Source organism: Malania oleifera, chromosome 3, assembly GCF_029873635.1.
Source record: "Malania oleifera isolate guangnan ecotype guangnan chromosome 3, ASM2987363v1, whole genome shotgun sequence".
NCBI lineage: Eukaryota > Viridiplantae > Streptophyta > Magnoliopsida > Santalales > Ximeniaceae > Malania > Malania oleifera.
This window is the reverse complement of record NC_080419.1, coordinates 101,040,989-101,055,749: the sequence shown is the minus strand read 5'-3', so window position 1 is coordinate 101,055,749 and position 14,761 is coordinate 101,040,989. Positions and strand designations below refer to the sequence as shown.

At 36.4% G+C, this 14,761-nt stretch overlaps 1 protein-coding gene across 1 annotated transcript in view; it reads left to right on the top strand.

Annotated features, from left to right (window-relative positions):
* The window catches only part of LOC131151762 (CHD3-type chromatin-remodeling factor PICKLE-like), a 131,667-nt gene extending 119,089 nt beyond the window's left edge, over positions 1-12,578 (top strand). Inside the window, exons 29-31 of the mRNA XM_058103165.1 lie at positions 399-531; positions 11,529-11,602; positions 11,826-12,578. Coding sequence (XP_057959148.1) covers positions 399-531; positions 11,529-11,602; positions 11,826-12,377 — 759 coding nt within the window. The 3' untranslated portion in view covers positions 12,378-12,578. The remainder of the gene's footprint in view (positions 1-398; positions 532-11,528; positions 11,603-11,825) is intronic.
* The last annotated feature ends 2,183 nt before the right edge of the window (positions 12,579-14,761 follow it).

Genomic DNA, 14,761 nt, shown 5'->3' with positions numbered 1-14,761 from the left:
TCAGTCATATATATTTGATTGAAATGTGGTGCTTGGATTGTCTTTATAATAACGTGATGATTTCTTATCATGATCTTCCATAGATTCTGTAATTGAGTTATCGTTTAAGCTTTTACGTTTTATGGTTAGTAGAAATGACTTGGGTAATATTATAGAGGAAATTATTGGCAAAAATGCTAGGCTTCTTTGTTGGAAGATGTCATTGTACTGATGGTTGGTCTGAAATTTTCCTCTTTTATTCCCTGTAGGGTCAGCATGTTATTGTGTAGACTTCATTCTTCTCACTTGATTTCTCAGTTTGCTTGGTGCTGTTTTAATTTCCCTTGCAGGAGTTTATAGCAAACTAAATATTTGAACTTGTTTCCCTTAATTTTGGTCCCCCTTGAATGTGAATTCAGGGTGACATGAAACCAAATGAAATTGCAAGTGAAGAGCCTGAGAATGTAACAAAGGTCATGGAGGTACCAAGTCCCAGTTCTGCAGAGATTAGTTGCCAAATAATTGATCAATTACCTCAAATAGATGTGATTGGTAAGTTTCTTGAAGATTTTCTCTGTTAAATCTACGTTATCTGCTTGTAATTATTACTGAAACTCATATATCAAATTAATTCCATCTATCATCATCTTTCTTAGCCATCTTTATCCTTTTTGGGTTTGTGCCTATCCTTACTTTTTTTTCAACTAAAAATATATGTGTACTTTTAATTGGTACGTAATAAAAGAATTTTTATTTATTTTTATTTTATTTGTGTGCACCCCTCGGGGGGATGGGGTATGGGGATCATTTAATAATGTACTTGAGGTTGGAGCAGCTTTAGAAAGCTTCAAAATAGCATCTAATTTCAAACTCAAGATTGAGAAGACCTTTCGTGCCTCAAAAGACCGTAACGGAGATAAAGGTCCAGGCCTAGATGGTTTTGCATGGCTTTCTTCCAAGCAAGCTGGGAGCTTCTGAAATCTGATAATCTCAAGGTTTTTGAAGATTCTCAAACTTCAGGCATATTTGTGGGCAACCTTTAAGTCCTCTACTTTTGTTGCTTTGATCACTAAAGGGCAGGGGCTGTTAACATCAAAGATTTCCTTCTTGATAGCTTGGTGGGACGTGTTAATAAATTTTTATCCATGACACTTGCTTCGAGACTAGAGTCATCCTGGAAGTTATTGGGCAGCACTAGTATGCCTTTGTTGAATAGAGGCAATCATCAATGCTGCCTTTAAATTGCGGATACCCATTCCAGAGCTTGTAGAAGAGTCTTTTGCAAACTTGACATGGAGAAAGCACCCTATCATTTATGCCAGGAGAAAGCACTCAAATAATTTATGTTGGTATTTTCATCTTTTTGTCCTAGGAAAGGGTTTTTGAAATTTTCAGTGCACATATGGATCAGATGATGTATCACTGCACCATCCTCCAATCTTATTAATGATGCCACCTTGAGCTTTTCCCATTCATCTATGGCTTTGTGGCAACAGGATCCCTCGTCTTCTTTACAACAACCACAACAAGCCTTAAGTTTGACTAGGTGAGGTTAGCTGCATGAGTCCTCTGCTGGTCTGCATGAATCAAGGCAATATCCTTCGACAGTTGGAGGGCTATCAAATCCTTACCATCTCAGCTTCTGACATTAATAGTTCATTCCTCCTCATTCTTGCTTTATTTGACTTGCAATATGAGTGCCCAAATTATCACACCTGTCCTTTTCTTATCACAAATGTGTTTATTCCTTGATTTATATATCTTCTTTTAGAGTTTTACCATTCTTCCTCATTAGTATTTTCACTTCAATAACATTATACTCTTTGGATATGTCATTTCTTAGTTGGCCAAACATTCTAATCCATATAGCATAGATGGTCTTGTAGTCATCCTAGAGAACTATCCTTTTAATTTGAAGGTTATCGTATGATCAACTCCTCCATTTCACCTAACTTGTCTTAACCCAATGTATTACATCTTCAATTTCTAGTCCTGCTTCCCATTTTTCCCTTGCTCCTTGCTTTTCATTATGGCAGTGGAGGCAAGACTTATAAAGGGGCTAAGTGTGGGAGGAAGCAGAAGAGAAATGAAAATTTCTCTTCTCCTTGCAGATGACACCATGCTCTTTTATGAGACGGAGGCTCACCAAATCCTTAACATGAGGTGCCCTCCTCTCTGCTTTGAGGCAGTTTCCTGGGGATGGGGTTGATGGCACTTTCTTGGCTGGTATTATGGGCTGCAAGCTGGGGACGTCTCCTTTGAACTACTTAGTTCTTTCCCTTGCAGAAAACATTCAGGGATTAAAGGGTTTGGAAGCCTATTGTTGAGAGGTTGAAAAAAAACCGGCTGGTTGGAAATGAATCTCTCTGAAAACATGGAAGGCTCACCATCATTAAATGTACCCGTATCAACTCTCTTGCTGTCCCTACATGTCCCTCTTCCCCATTCCTTCCTCAGTGGCTAAAAGGCTTTAAGATACTCAAAATAGATTCCTTTAGTGGGGAGATGATTTAAAATATCATTTGGTTGAACAGGGGGTTGTCAGGCAACCTATTCAAAAAGGTGGCTTTGCCGATTGGGCCTCTCATCTCTCACTTTGTTCAAGAATGCCCTTTTTGGAAAATGGATCTAGAGATTCATGTATGAGAGTAAATGTTTTTGAAGGAAGATTATTGCTTCAAAGTATGCTCTTGATCACTGGAATTCCACTGGGTTAGGGGAGTCCTATTCAGTAGGTTTCTGGAGTGGATCAGAAAAGGAGGATAACTCTGTTTGGGAGGCAGAGTTGCTGTTTTTCCTTGGGCAGAGCTTTGGAGAAAATTCTTGCCATTAATAATCATATGCTGGGTTTTCTGTATCCACTTTGCATCCTCGAACCTCGATGCCCTCATTGGTAACTTTCCCGTCTGAGATAAATTTTTCCATTCCTTTGAGGCAAAACCCATTTCCTAAAACATTGGATTTTTGGGTGTTGTGCCTCCAATTTATGAGATCTCATCTGCATTTTTCTAGGGTTTTTGGTACAAATAGTGTACTTTGAATTTTAGCCCAGTTTTTATGTGTTCTTGAGTTCTTCCTGATGTTTTGTGTGTATGGGCTACAGCTGAGACTAGAGAAAGAGGCATCTAGTTGAACAGCGATAGGAAAAAGCCATCACGTTGATCTCTCCCATCATTTTGGGTCATGTAGGAGGAGAGAAACAGAACTACCTTCCAAGGAATAGCTGTGTCACTTAAGACATAAAATAGAGATGGCTTACCACTTTCACTAGGTGGTTTGGATTGTATATGTTGGATACAACCTCTGATTTTTTTGGATACTCTGGCGAAGTAGTATCATTCCTTTTTTTTTTTTTTTTGTACCTGGGTGTTAGTCCCCTTGGTTCCTCTTCATGATCTCTCTTTTACTGATAAAAAATAAAAATAAAAATAAAAAATTCATTGTCTCTAGTCCTTGGTGTTGCCTTCTGTAAGAGACATCTTTATGTGCTACAAGTATTACAGGTAGGAAGACAATCATTTTTCCTCTCACAAATCCAAAATTTTATTTTTTGCTGACTTAATTTTAACTTTGATGGCTGATCTTAAGAGAATCAGTCAACTAGGTGTTCATTTTGTTTTATGGAACTTTGGGTAGGATGACACTTTCAATGTGATTGGAAAGTTTTGCTGAGCTGATTTTTCGCTTAGTTTTATTTTGCTCTTTTTCTTCTCCATTGTTCTTTTCCTAGTGGATGCCTTATCCTCCTATTATTTGCTCTTTAATGAAATTTTCTATAAAAAAAATGACATATTTAATTAAAACCTCTCACACTTGTTCTCCATGAACAATTAGTTAGTAACCCTCTGCTTTGTAAGGCTCCTCCACTTGGTTGAATGTAACTTGTGCTTTGATTTTCTGTCTTTCTTGTTTCTGTCACTATATTTTTTTAAGGAGATCTGGATTTCTGAGGTGCGAAAATCTCGCACATGGATTTATTCTTATAGTCTTATTTAACTGTTTATAATATGCCTTTACTTGACTTCTTTCTTTTTGCATTAGGAATGATTTCCATGGAGCAGGTTTAGAATAGAAGCTTGCGTTTTCCTTGAAAAATACAAAACAATAGGCATGGCTAAAAGACATGATAAGAATATGTTTTCTTCTGTAATTATTTAAATAAATTTGAAATTTCATGACCTAATTGATGTAGGACAAGAAGCGAGACCTTGGGAAGATCCTTGTTGGAGAATAATTAAGAAGAATTGGGCCAAATGATTATTGGGTTTTAGTTAATAGTTTGTTTTATGTTTAGTTTAGTTAGTATAAGATTGTGTATTTGGGGCTTGCTTGTAATGTTTGTGTATTTTAGGGGTGTGCCGTGAAAAAGATTCAACAAAAGACAGAAGCAACCATGAAATGCTTGGTTTCCATTTTGGTTGAAGGTGTAACCAACCCACTATTAGGGATATGGCAGAAAGAAATAATAGAAAAAGGGCTCTAGTATAAAGATCTTCATTAGTGCGTAAACTGATTGTATACCACCACTGATAAACACCAGAATAAGCTATATTTGCTGGTCCAAGAGCACCTTGGTCTGTTTGTAATTTCATTTTGTTTTATGTGTTAAGAGGCTTTCTTATAAATAGTGTGTGAAAACCACGTTGTAAGTAGGTTGTCGAATTTGAATTGAGAAGTGAACGTGTGTTTTACCCTTATATCCCCTCTATCATCTCTTCCCTCCATCCTTCCCCCCTCTTCCCTCTCATTGCTGCAGATCATTGATGACCCCCTACATCATTTGGTATTGGAGCCCTGATTCAATCTCCATTCTTCCATTACAATTCCCCAATCTTTCCCTTTCACTCTCCTCTTCTCCCTTCTTCTTTTCTTCCTCCTTCTCTGATCTGTATCCTTCTCTCTCCCTCTCTGCCTCTTTCTTCTTCTTCCTCCTCATCTCTTTTCCTTCTCTCCTTTGCTCTGTAACATCCCCCTCTCTTTGTTACTCTAGATCCCAAATTTCATCTTCTTCAACCATCTTCTCTGCCCTGAAATTTCAATTAAAAAAAATGAAAAGCAGTTCTGAACATTTTCCAAATTCCAGTTGTGTCCCTATTCCTTAAAAACATCTTTTCCATAAGTTTTTTGACACACCTGCACTACCATCATAATCAGAACCCTCCCCCTAAAATTTTGTCAGTCTGACCACTGGAGGGCCCCCACAACGGCAGAGAAATTTCCAGCCGTCGGTCCCCTTAAATCACTATTTTCTTGGGTTTCTTTTTGAACATCACCACGACCATCGCAATACCCATCCCCTAGTCTTCCTTTGCCCCTCAGTTTTATTGCCGGAGGTGCCTTGCTAGCGGCACACGTGCCTCATGCACTAGCAACTTGTGAATGGAAACCTGCCAGTCTCCTGGTTCCAGATTCACAAAAAATTGCTCTAGCAATGGTATTTTGGGTTTTCTTCATGATATTTTAATCTTTAACGAGATATTTTGACTACGGACATGATATTTTGCAAACAAGTGTGATAATTTGCTACAAGAAGTGGGCAAATTATGTCTGCCAGCACTAAAAATCAGGTTTTATTGCTGCATTTTGTGAATTTTCGAAGTGTATTTGTTTCCTTTCAGCATGACACTCAAGATCTAAGCTGAATTGAAGATGGTTCTTAAAAATTGAGATTTAGACTTGTGGCTTTACATGAATAGATTGAGAGTTGTGTCAAATTGTGTTAAGGGCTGTGGGGTGATGTCGTACCCATGGATCTTGACCGTGTACTCCTTGATTCTCCTTGGTTAGATGAATTGGGTGTGACTCAAGGATATGATAACACATATCTTCCCTATAAAGGTAAGATCATTTTGAAGCCCGCTCTACCAACCAAGACAAAGAATTTGTCATAGTTACTCAACTTAAAGACACTACAAGCAAGGAAATGTGTGTGTTTTGAGGACATCTAAATTCTTTCAAATATTCCTATTTTTGAGTTCGTCATTCTGATGTGCTCATTGATGCCAATTCTCAATTCAAGTCTATGTTGCTGCCAAAGGAATGTGGTTTTGTGGTTTTTTGCATCACTCAAGCATCGGCTTTTAAGAGTCCTAGTTTGCTTCTTACTTTTGATCCTCCAACATTTCAAAATTTGAGGTCATATTTTTTCTAGCTAGGAGACTTGATGTAGGAGAAGAAGCAAGACCTTGAGAATATCCTTGTTGGAAAATAATAAAGAAGAATTGGGTCAAAGGATTATGGCTTTTAGTTAATAGTGTATTGTGTATAGTTTAATTAGTATAAGATTGTGTGTTTGCAGGCTTGTTTGTAATGTTCGCGTCTTTTAGGGGCGTGTGCTGTTTGTGTAAGTTCATGTTGTTTAAGGGGCATATGAGTAATTTCATGTGTTGGAGGCTTTCTTATAAATAGTATGTGAAAGCCATGATGTAAGTAGGTGGTTGTTGAAATCCTGAGTATCCTTGACAATATTGAGTAAATTAGGAAAGTGAGTAAATGTAGAAAATTGTGTATTATTCTGTAGGGAGATTGTTTCCTTGTTTAGAGTCTTTGTTTGTATTATATATTGTAAGATTGGGATGTACATATTTTAAGAATTCAAGAAATATTGAAATTGAATTTCGCTCACATGGTATCAGAGCTAGGGTTTCTCAACCTTGGCTAACGATGGCCAGCAGCTCCAGCAGAAGGTCAACCTCTTCTGGAAAACCCGACGGGGATTCAGAGGCTACATCCGCTGGGGGTTTGAATGGGTTTGACAATACAACCTTTCCACTCTCAATGGAGAAATTGAACGGAAAAAACTTCCGTGAATGGGCTCAATTTATAAAATTGGTGATTGAAGGAAAAGCAAAACTGGGTTACCTTACTGGCGATCGGGGGAGACCAGACGCTACCGATGCTGTCACCTTGCAAAAATAGAGGTCCGAAAACTCCATGGTCACGACTTGGCTCGTCAACTCAATGAAGCCGGCGATTGGAAAAATCTACCTATTCTTGCCTACGATGAAGGATGTTTGGGACACCGTTCGTGAAACCTACTCTGATGTCGAGAGTTATTCGCAAATCTTTGAAATCAAAACTCGGTTGTGGAAGATGAGGCAAGGCGATAGAGATGTCACGGAGTATTTCATAGAGATGACCCATCTCTGGAAGGAGCTCAATCTGAGCATCGAAGAGGAATGGGAGTGCTCCGGCAAAAGCACACGATACAGGAGGAGGCTCGAAAACGAATGGGTCTTCGAGTTCTTGTCCAGCCTCAATCGAGATTTGGACGACGTGCGGGGACGAATCCTTGGCCGTCGACCTCTACCTTCAACCCAGGAAGTATTCACTGAGGTAAGGAAGGAGGAGAGCAGGAGACGAGTGATGTTGTGGCCTCAAGGAGATCGTATCAGGTCGGACCTGTCTGTCCAAAATTTGAGTACAAATAGGAATGGGCTGAATCCCAATGGGCCTGACGTCTCGATCCTTATATCAAAAGGCCCTGTGGGATCCGAGCAAAGATCACAAAAAGGTATAATATGGTGTGAGCACTATCGAAAGCCAGGTCATTCAAAAGATACCTCTTGGGAGATTCATGGAAAACCTGCAGATTGGAAGTCGAGACAATATCAAAAAAATCGTGGGTATCAGGCTACTACTGACAGTTCAACTGAAAAATTACAAGGTGAAAAAACCAATAATACCACTCCAAGTGGTCTATTCACTCCTGAGCAGTTGGATCAGCTATATAAAATGTTTTCCTCAATTCAAACATTGGTTCAGTCTTCCACTGGTTCTCTAGCTCACTGTGGTAATTTTTTGTCAGCTCTAAATACTATATCCCATTACAAATCACCATGGATAATTGACTCTGGTGCATCTATCACCTATTGTTGGCAAAGGAAGTATTCCCATATCTGATTCTATAACTTTAAAATTTGTCCTACATGTTCCTAAGCTATCGTGCAACTTGTTATCCATTAGCCAGTTGACAAAAGATTCCAATTGCTTTGTTAAATTTGTTTCATATCATTGTGTTTTCCAGGACCTATCATAGGGTAAGACGATTGGCAGTGCTAAGGCGTGTGAGGGACTCTACTATTTTGAGGAGGCAAATACGAGTGAACAATGTTATACTGCAATTTGTGATTCTACATCTATCTTTAGAGATAGGGAACTTTTGTTATGGCATTCTAGGATGGGTCACCCAAATTTTCAATATTTAAGACATTTATTTCCTTCTATTTGTTTAAATAAAACGTCTTCAAATTTTCAATGTGAAGTTTGTGAGCTTGCAAAACACCAGCGTAATTCTTTCCCAAAATCCACATACAAACCATCCCGCCCATTCACTATGATTCATAGTGATTTGTGGGGACCCTCACACTCCCCCAATCGCACTCATACAAAATGTTTTGTTACCTTTATTGATGATCATACTCGTATTTGTTGGTCTACTTGTTGAAAGATAAAACTGAAGTCCGGTCTATTTTTGTCAGTTTTCACTTCATGATTCAAGCACAATTTCAAACTGACATTCAAATTCTGCATACTGATAATGGTACAAAATATTTTAAGGATATTCTGGGAAATTATCTTCAAGAAAGTGGAATTGTACATTAGAGTTCTTGTGTGGATATCCCTCAACAAAATGGGGCCGCTGAACGAAAAAACAGACGTATACTTGAAGTAGCTCGGGCATTGATGTTCACTACAAATATGAAGAGCTATTTTTGGGGCGATGCTATCTTAATAACTACACATCTCATTAATTGAATGTCGAGTCGAGTTCTTTCCATTACAACTCCTCTCCAGAAATTCCAAGAATATTTTCCTACCTCTCGACTCCACTCCAGTCTTCCTCTGAAAATCTTTGGATGTACTGCATTTGTTCATGTTCATGCTCACAACCGAGATAAATTGGAACCTCGTGCCGTTAAATGCGTCTTTATTGGTTATTCTCCTACCCAGAAAGACTACAAATGTTATGACCCAGTCTCCAAAAAAATGTTTGTTAGCCTTGATGTCACTTTTTTTGAATCCACTCCTTATTTCCAGAAGCCCTCTTTTCAGGGGGAGAAGTGGAGTGAAGATCGGTTCTTTGATTTTTTTACTACTCAATCTGTGCCATCTAATGAGTCTTCCATTGCTTTATTCCCTGACCCATCTATTGCGTCTCCCATTGCATGTCTGGACCTACCATACACAAATGATCACTTGAGATGCAAAAAAACAAATGGAAATACTTGTTTACTCCAGAAAGCCAAAAACAAAGCACAGGGAGAATCTCATACCTGAGGCACCAAAAGAGTTAGAACCGGTTATAGCTCCAAGAAACCATGAGTTAGCGCCTAGTCCTGATCTGGTAATCAATGATCATGAGCTTTTTTCTGATAAGTCTGCACCTGATAACATAAATTTACCCATTGCAGTCAGAAAACAAACTAGGTCATGTACTTTATATCCCTGGTCAAAATACATGTCCTATAAAACTTTGTCTACAAGGTATCGTACTTTTACCTCTAACCTTGACAGGATAAAAATTCCAAAAGGTATTTAGGAAGCTCTGGAAAATCCTGAATGGAGGGAAGCCGTTATGGAAGAAATGTGGGCTCTTGAAAAAAATGAAACTTGGAATGTTATGAACTTGCCTGAGTGGAAAGAAACTAGTTGGCTACAAATGAGTTTTGACAGTGAAATATAGAGCTGATGGGACAGTTGAACGATATAAAGCCAGACTCTTTGCAAAAGGATTTACATAGACATACGACATTGACTATACGGAGACATTTGCACCAGTGGCAAAACTAAACACAGTTTGGGTACTCCTGTCATTAGCAGCTAACTTAGATTGGCCACTACAACAACTAGACATTAAGAATGCATTTCTAAATGGTGAGCTAGAAGAAGTCTACATGACTATACCACTAGGATTCAGTAAGAAAGGTGAAGAAAACAGAGTATGCAAACTCAAGAAGTCCTCGTATGGACTCGAGCAATCCCCCAAAGCATGGTTTGACATATTTGCAAAGGTAATTAAGAATCAGGGATATCGACAAGGGCAATCAGATCACACTATGTTCTTCAAATAGTCTGAAAATGGTAAGAAAACAAATTTGATAGTATATGTTGATGATATAATTCTAACTGGAGATAATACAGTGGAGATGGAAAGATTAAAGAAAGTCCTAGCTGCTGAATTTGAAGTTAAAGACTTGGGACAAATGCGATACTTCTTGGGAATGGAAATTGCTAGATCAAAGAAAGGTATCGGTGTCTCTCAGCGAAAGTATATCCTTGATCTTCTAACCGAAACTGGCATGCTTGGATGCAAACCTAGTGAAACCCCGATTGAAGCAGTAAAGAAGGTCGAAGAATGTGGAATACCAGTTGAAAGATAAAGGTATCAGAGATTGGTTGGTAAACTAATTTACTGAACACCAGACCTAACATTGCATTTGTGGTAAGTGTTGTAAGTCAACACATGCATTCATCGAAAAAGACTCATCTAGATGTTGTGTATAAGATCCTCAGGTACCTCAAGGGTTCTCCAGGCAAGGGACTCTTCTTTAAAAAATGTAAAAGCAAGGAAGTGGAAATCTTTATAGATTCGGATTGGGCAGGATCGGCAGAAGACAGAAGGTCAAGCATTGGATATTGCACCTTTGTATAGGGAAATTTGGTAACTTAGAGGAGTAAAAAACAAAATCTGGTGGCTCGAAGTAGCGCTGAAGTTGAATTCATAGCAGTTGCACAGGGGATATGTGAATGACTATGCCTACGGAAACTCTTGGAAGAGCTACAGGTTTCGGTGAAATTTCCTATCAAACTCAATTGTGACAATAAAGCAGTCATCAATATCTCTCTCAATCTAGTTCAACATGACAAGACTAAACAAGTGGAAGTGGACCGACATTTTATCAAAGAGAAGGTTGAAGAAGGAATCATCTGTATGACTTATGTACCCACCAAAGAACAAACTACAAATATCTTTACTAAAGGGTTTGGCACGACAGAACTTTGACGATTTCATTGGCAAGTTGGATATGATTAATATCTATGATCCAACTTGAGGGAAAGTGTTGAAATCCTGAGCATCCTTGACAATAGAGTAAATGTAGAAAATTGTGTATTATTCTGTAGGGAGATTGTTTCCTTGTTTAGAGTCTTTGTTTGTATTATATATTGTAAGATTGGGATGTACATATTTTAAGAATTCAAGAAATATTGAAATTGAATTCCGCTCACAGTTGTTGAATTTGTGTATTTTCCCCTTGTATCTCCTCTCTCCCCTCTTCCCCTTTCCTCTTTCCTCCTTTCTCTCTTTCATGGCTGCAGATTATTGATGCTGCCCCTGAATCACTAATGCTCGTACTAGTGAATAATTTTCATTTGAGCTATGTATAGATTATAAAATGGTAAACGTTTGCTAATGATTCAAGTTTTGTTTAGATTTTGAAGTTATATTTTCAGTAACATGTGTTTGGTGGTTCTGATAGGAATTTCCTTTTATCCAAGTAGCTAATTTTTCACTTTACAGGTTCTTGACTTAGATTTGGTTTTTTCAGCTTCAGAAGAAATTTCGAATGCTGCCTGTGATGAAAAACCAGAACGCTTGGATACGGCTCGGCTGTATAACGAGGTGAATCCAAATGCTGTGCACAATTTAATCGTGGTTGTGTTTGGGTATATAATCCATGTGTAGCTGTGGCTTAATTTTTTAAAAAATGATTGGAGTGAGAGAGAGGCTCATTTACATGGTGTAAGAAATTATTACTTGGCCGGTTCCAATCACTAAGAAATCATTACTTTTCTTCACGTGTACACTAATCAACAAAACGTTACCCCCGAATCTTGTGTGGCAGATGTGCAAGGTACTGGCAGATAATGTCCATGAGTCCGTTCAGACATACATAGCAAGCAAACCTGCAGGTCTCAAGTTGAGAAAGAACCTTCTTACTCTTGAAACCATTTACAAAGACATGAACCGGATTCTCTCTCCGCAGCAGAACCCTACTCCAGAACAGCCAAAACAAAATTCAAATCAAGCACAAGGGGAAGCAGAGGGCAATGCTACTGGAGCTGTTTCAATATCGATCTCACAGAATGATCAAAAGCCATTTGCTGGGTCCGAAACTGACCTCAAGGCCCCGATTGCTGAACTAGAGTTGCAAAATAAGAGCAGCAACCTAATGGACATAGACCCAGAAACAGGGAGGAGTAAATTGCCGTCCACTGTTCCTGCTGCAAATCAATGTTCCCATCAGGCAGAACCTGAGTTGAAACCCATGGCCGTGGGAACTGGGGAGTCTACGGAAATAAAAGAAAAGAATATAAAAGTCGACCCAGGCTTGGATGCTGCACCAGATGGAGCCAAAGAGAAACCAGGGTCTAGAGTCATTATTTTGGATGATTAACTCATTAGAACAATACCAATGGAGCCAGCCTGTTTCTTTGTAAGTTGCATTTTTATTCACAAATTACATTAATAGATTTACAATCAGAAGGGCAAGTTTCCCATATTTTGAAATTGATCAGAGCTGTAAAACACCATAAATATTTTGAACAGAACGAGTTATACCAGAAATATTGAATCATAAAATCAATTAATTGAGAAATTCTATTTCAGGGAAATAGATTAAAGTGCAGTATTTTAAAAAAGCATGTTGAAATGCTTCGAGCTAATTTTGGAATAATCAAGAACTTAAAAATCAATAGAATCCCATAAATATATATATATTACTGGAAAAAGTATCATATTTGTAGGCAATGGACAATGTACGCTAGGACAAGTGTCATAAAGTAAAAGTTTTGCGTTTGAGCGTCAAGGGATGGTATTCATGTCTTAGAAAGTCTTGTATTTTTCTTCGTTTCTAAAACAGGCATGAACTTAATTCCTGTTGTAGATAGAATTATTATTATTATTGTAATTTTCAAGTTTTTAAAATTAATGTATTGACCAATTTTATATGCCCGTCAATCTTATTTATATGATTTTTAAATTTTTATTCTAAGTTTAATTGTTCATTGATATTTTGAAAATTTTAGATTTTAAATTTAAACCATTGATTGTGACAGAATTAAATTGTCGTTCCTCTAAATCTTAAAATTGTTGTTCCTAAAAGAAGCTAGATAATTGATTCAAAAGAAACTAGGGCATGAATTTCAATATAGTTTTATATTATATTTTATCTAAATTCAACATAACTTCAAATTCAAGACTCTTCCAAATTGAATGGTTATTTTTTGGTGTGTAAGGACATACTACTCATTTCCGAATATTAATGAGTCAATCTTTGTTTTTTATAAAAGCCATTTTCTTTGTAAATTTATGAATATAACTTTTTGAATATTAAAAATACAATGACTATAAACCTAATTTTAGAGCTTTAAGGGTTCATTTAGAACCAATTATGTAGAAGTATTATTTAAAAAAAATTAATAAATTGTATAAGTAATAATACGTGTTGAACTAAAAAAGTGTTAAAAGTTATAAGTGATATTTAGTTATTTTTAAAATAAGTGGTACTTCAATATTTACCTTTCTTATAAGGTATTATATACATACTTTAAATTACAAATACAAATATTTTTAATTAACAATTTCATTTATAAAAAATAATATATGATTATTATTTTTAATTAACAATAATCTTACTATTAATGTATATTTATAACATATTACTGTCATATTAAATTATGATAAAAATAATATTAGTAATTAAGTTCAAAATTTTAATTTATTTAATTTAAATTTAAATTAATAAATAGTTCTTGTGCTGTTTAGAACTGAATTATAATAAGTAACATGTCATAATACAAAGTAAGATAATATATAGTTATTTTAAAATATATTTTGAATAAAAATATTAATATTTTTATAATTAGAAATTTAAATGATAATTGTATTAATTTGTAATTAAAATTTAATTATTTTTTACTAACTAAAATGATATAATTTTAACAATAATCTTGGAATCAATGCATATTTATAACATCTAATTATCATATTAATTTATGGTAAATATAGTACTAATAGCTAAATTTAATTCTAAAAATTAATTGTATTTTATTAATAATTAATATGTAATAATGCATAATAAAATAATATTTTATTAATTTTAAATAATAATTTGATTAATAATTAAAAGTAATTATTTTAAGTGACAAGTGATATAAGCACCTATTTTTTAAGTACTCCCAACGCGAGCTAAGAGCATTTGTGAGCTAAAAGGGATTACCTTACCCATCTAAAAGAATATAGAGATAAAAAGGCAAGGGGATTATCTAACCCAAGGCTTTTTTGAGATCTAAAAGCCTTTAGTGGTTGTAATTGACCAAGATAGCCGATGACATCAAAGTCACACATCCCAAAATGCATCTAATATAATTGACCTTGTGCAACTGTCTTGAGCACAACTTCGATGAGATATTGTCCGTTTTAATTAACTATTCTTATGAATTTGTCTTATAAAAGACATCCCATGTAGTTGGAGCACAAACCACCCTCATTAAGTCTAAGATCTCCTTAGTTCACATCTGATATGGGATCGTGACAAACTCTTTCATATGATTATTGATGTTCTCGCTATAGTGGTTTTCTCCTTTGTGTAAGATCCATCCACGTAAAAGTAACTCTAGGATGGTTTTGATACCAAATGTAACGGTCTTGAGCCCAATTCTGATAAGGTATTGTCCACTTTGGCCCATTGGCCTCACATATTTGTCTTATAAAAGACACCTCACATAGTTGGAGCCCAAACTATCCTTATAAGTCAATGATCTCCTTAGTACACATTCG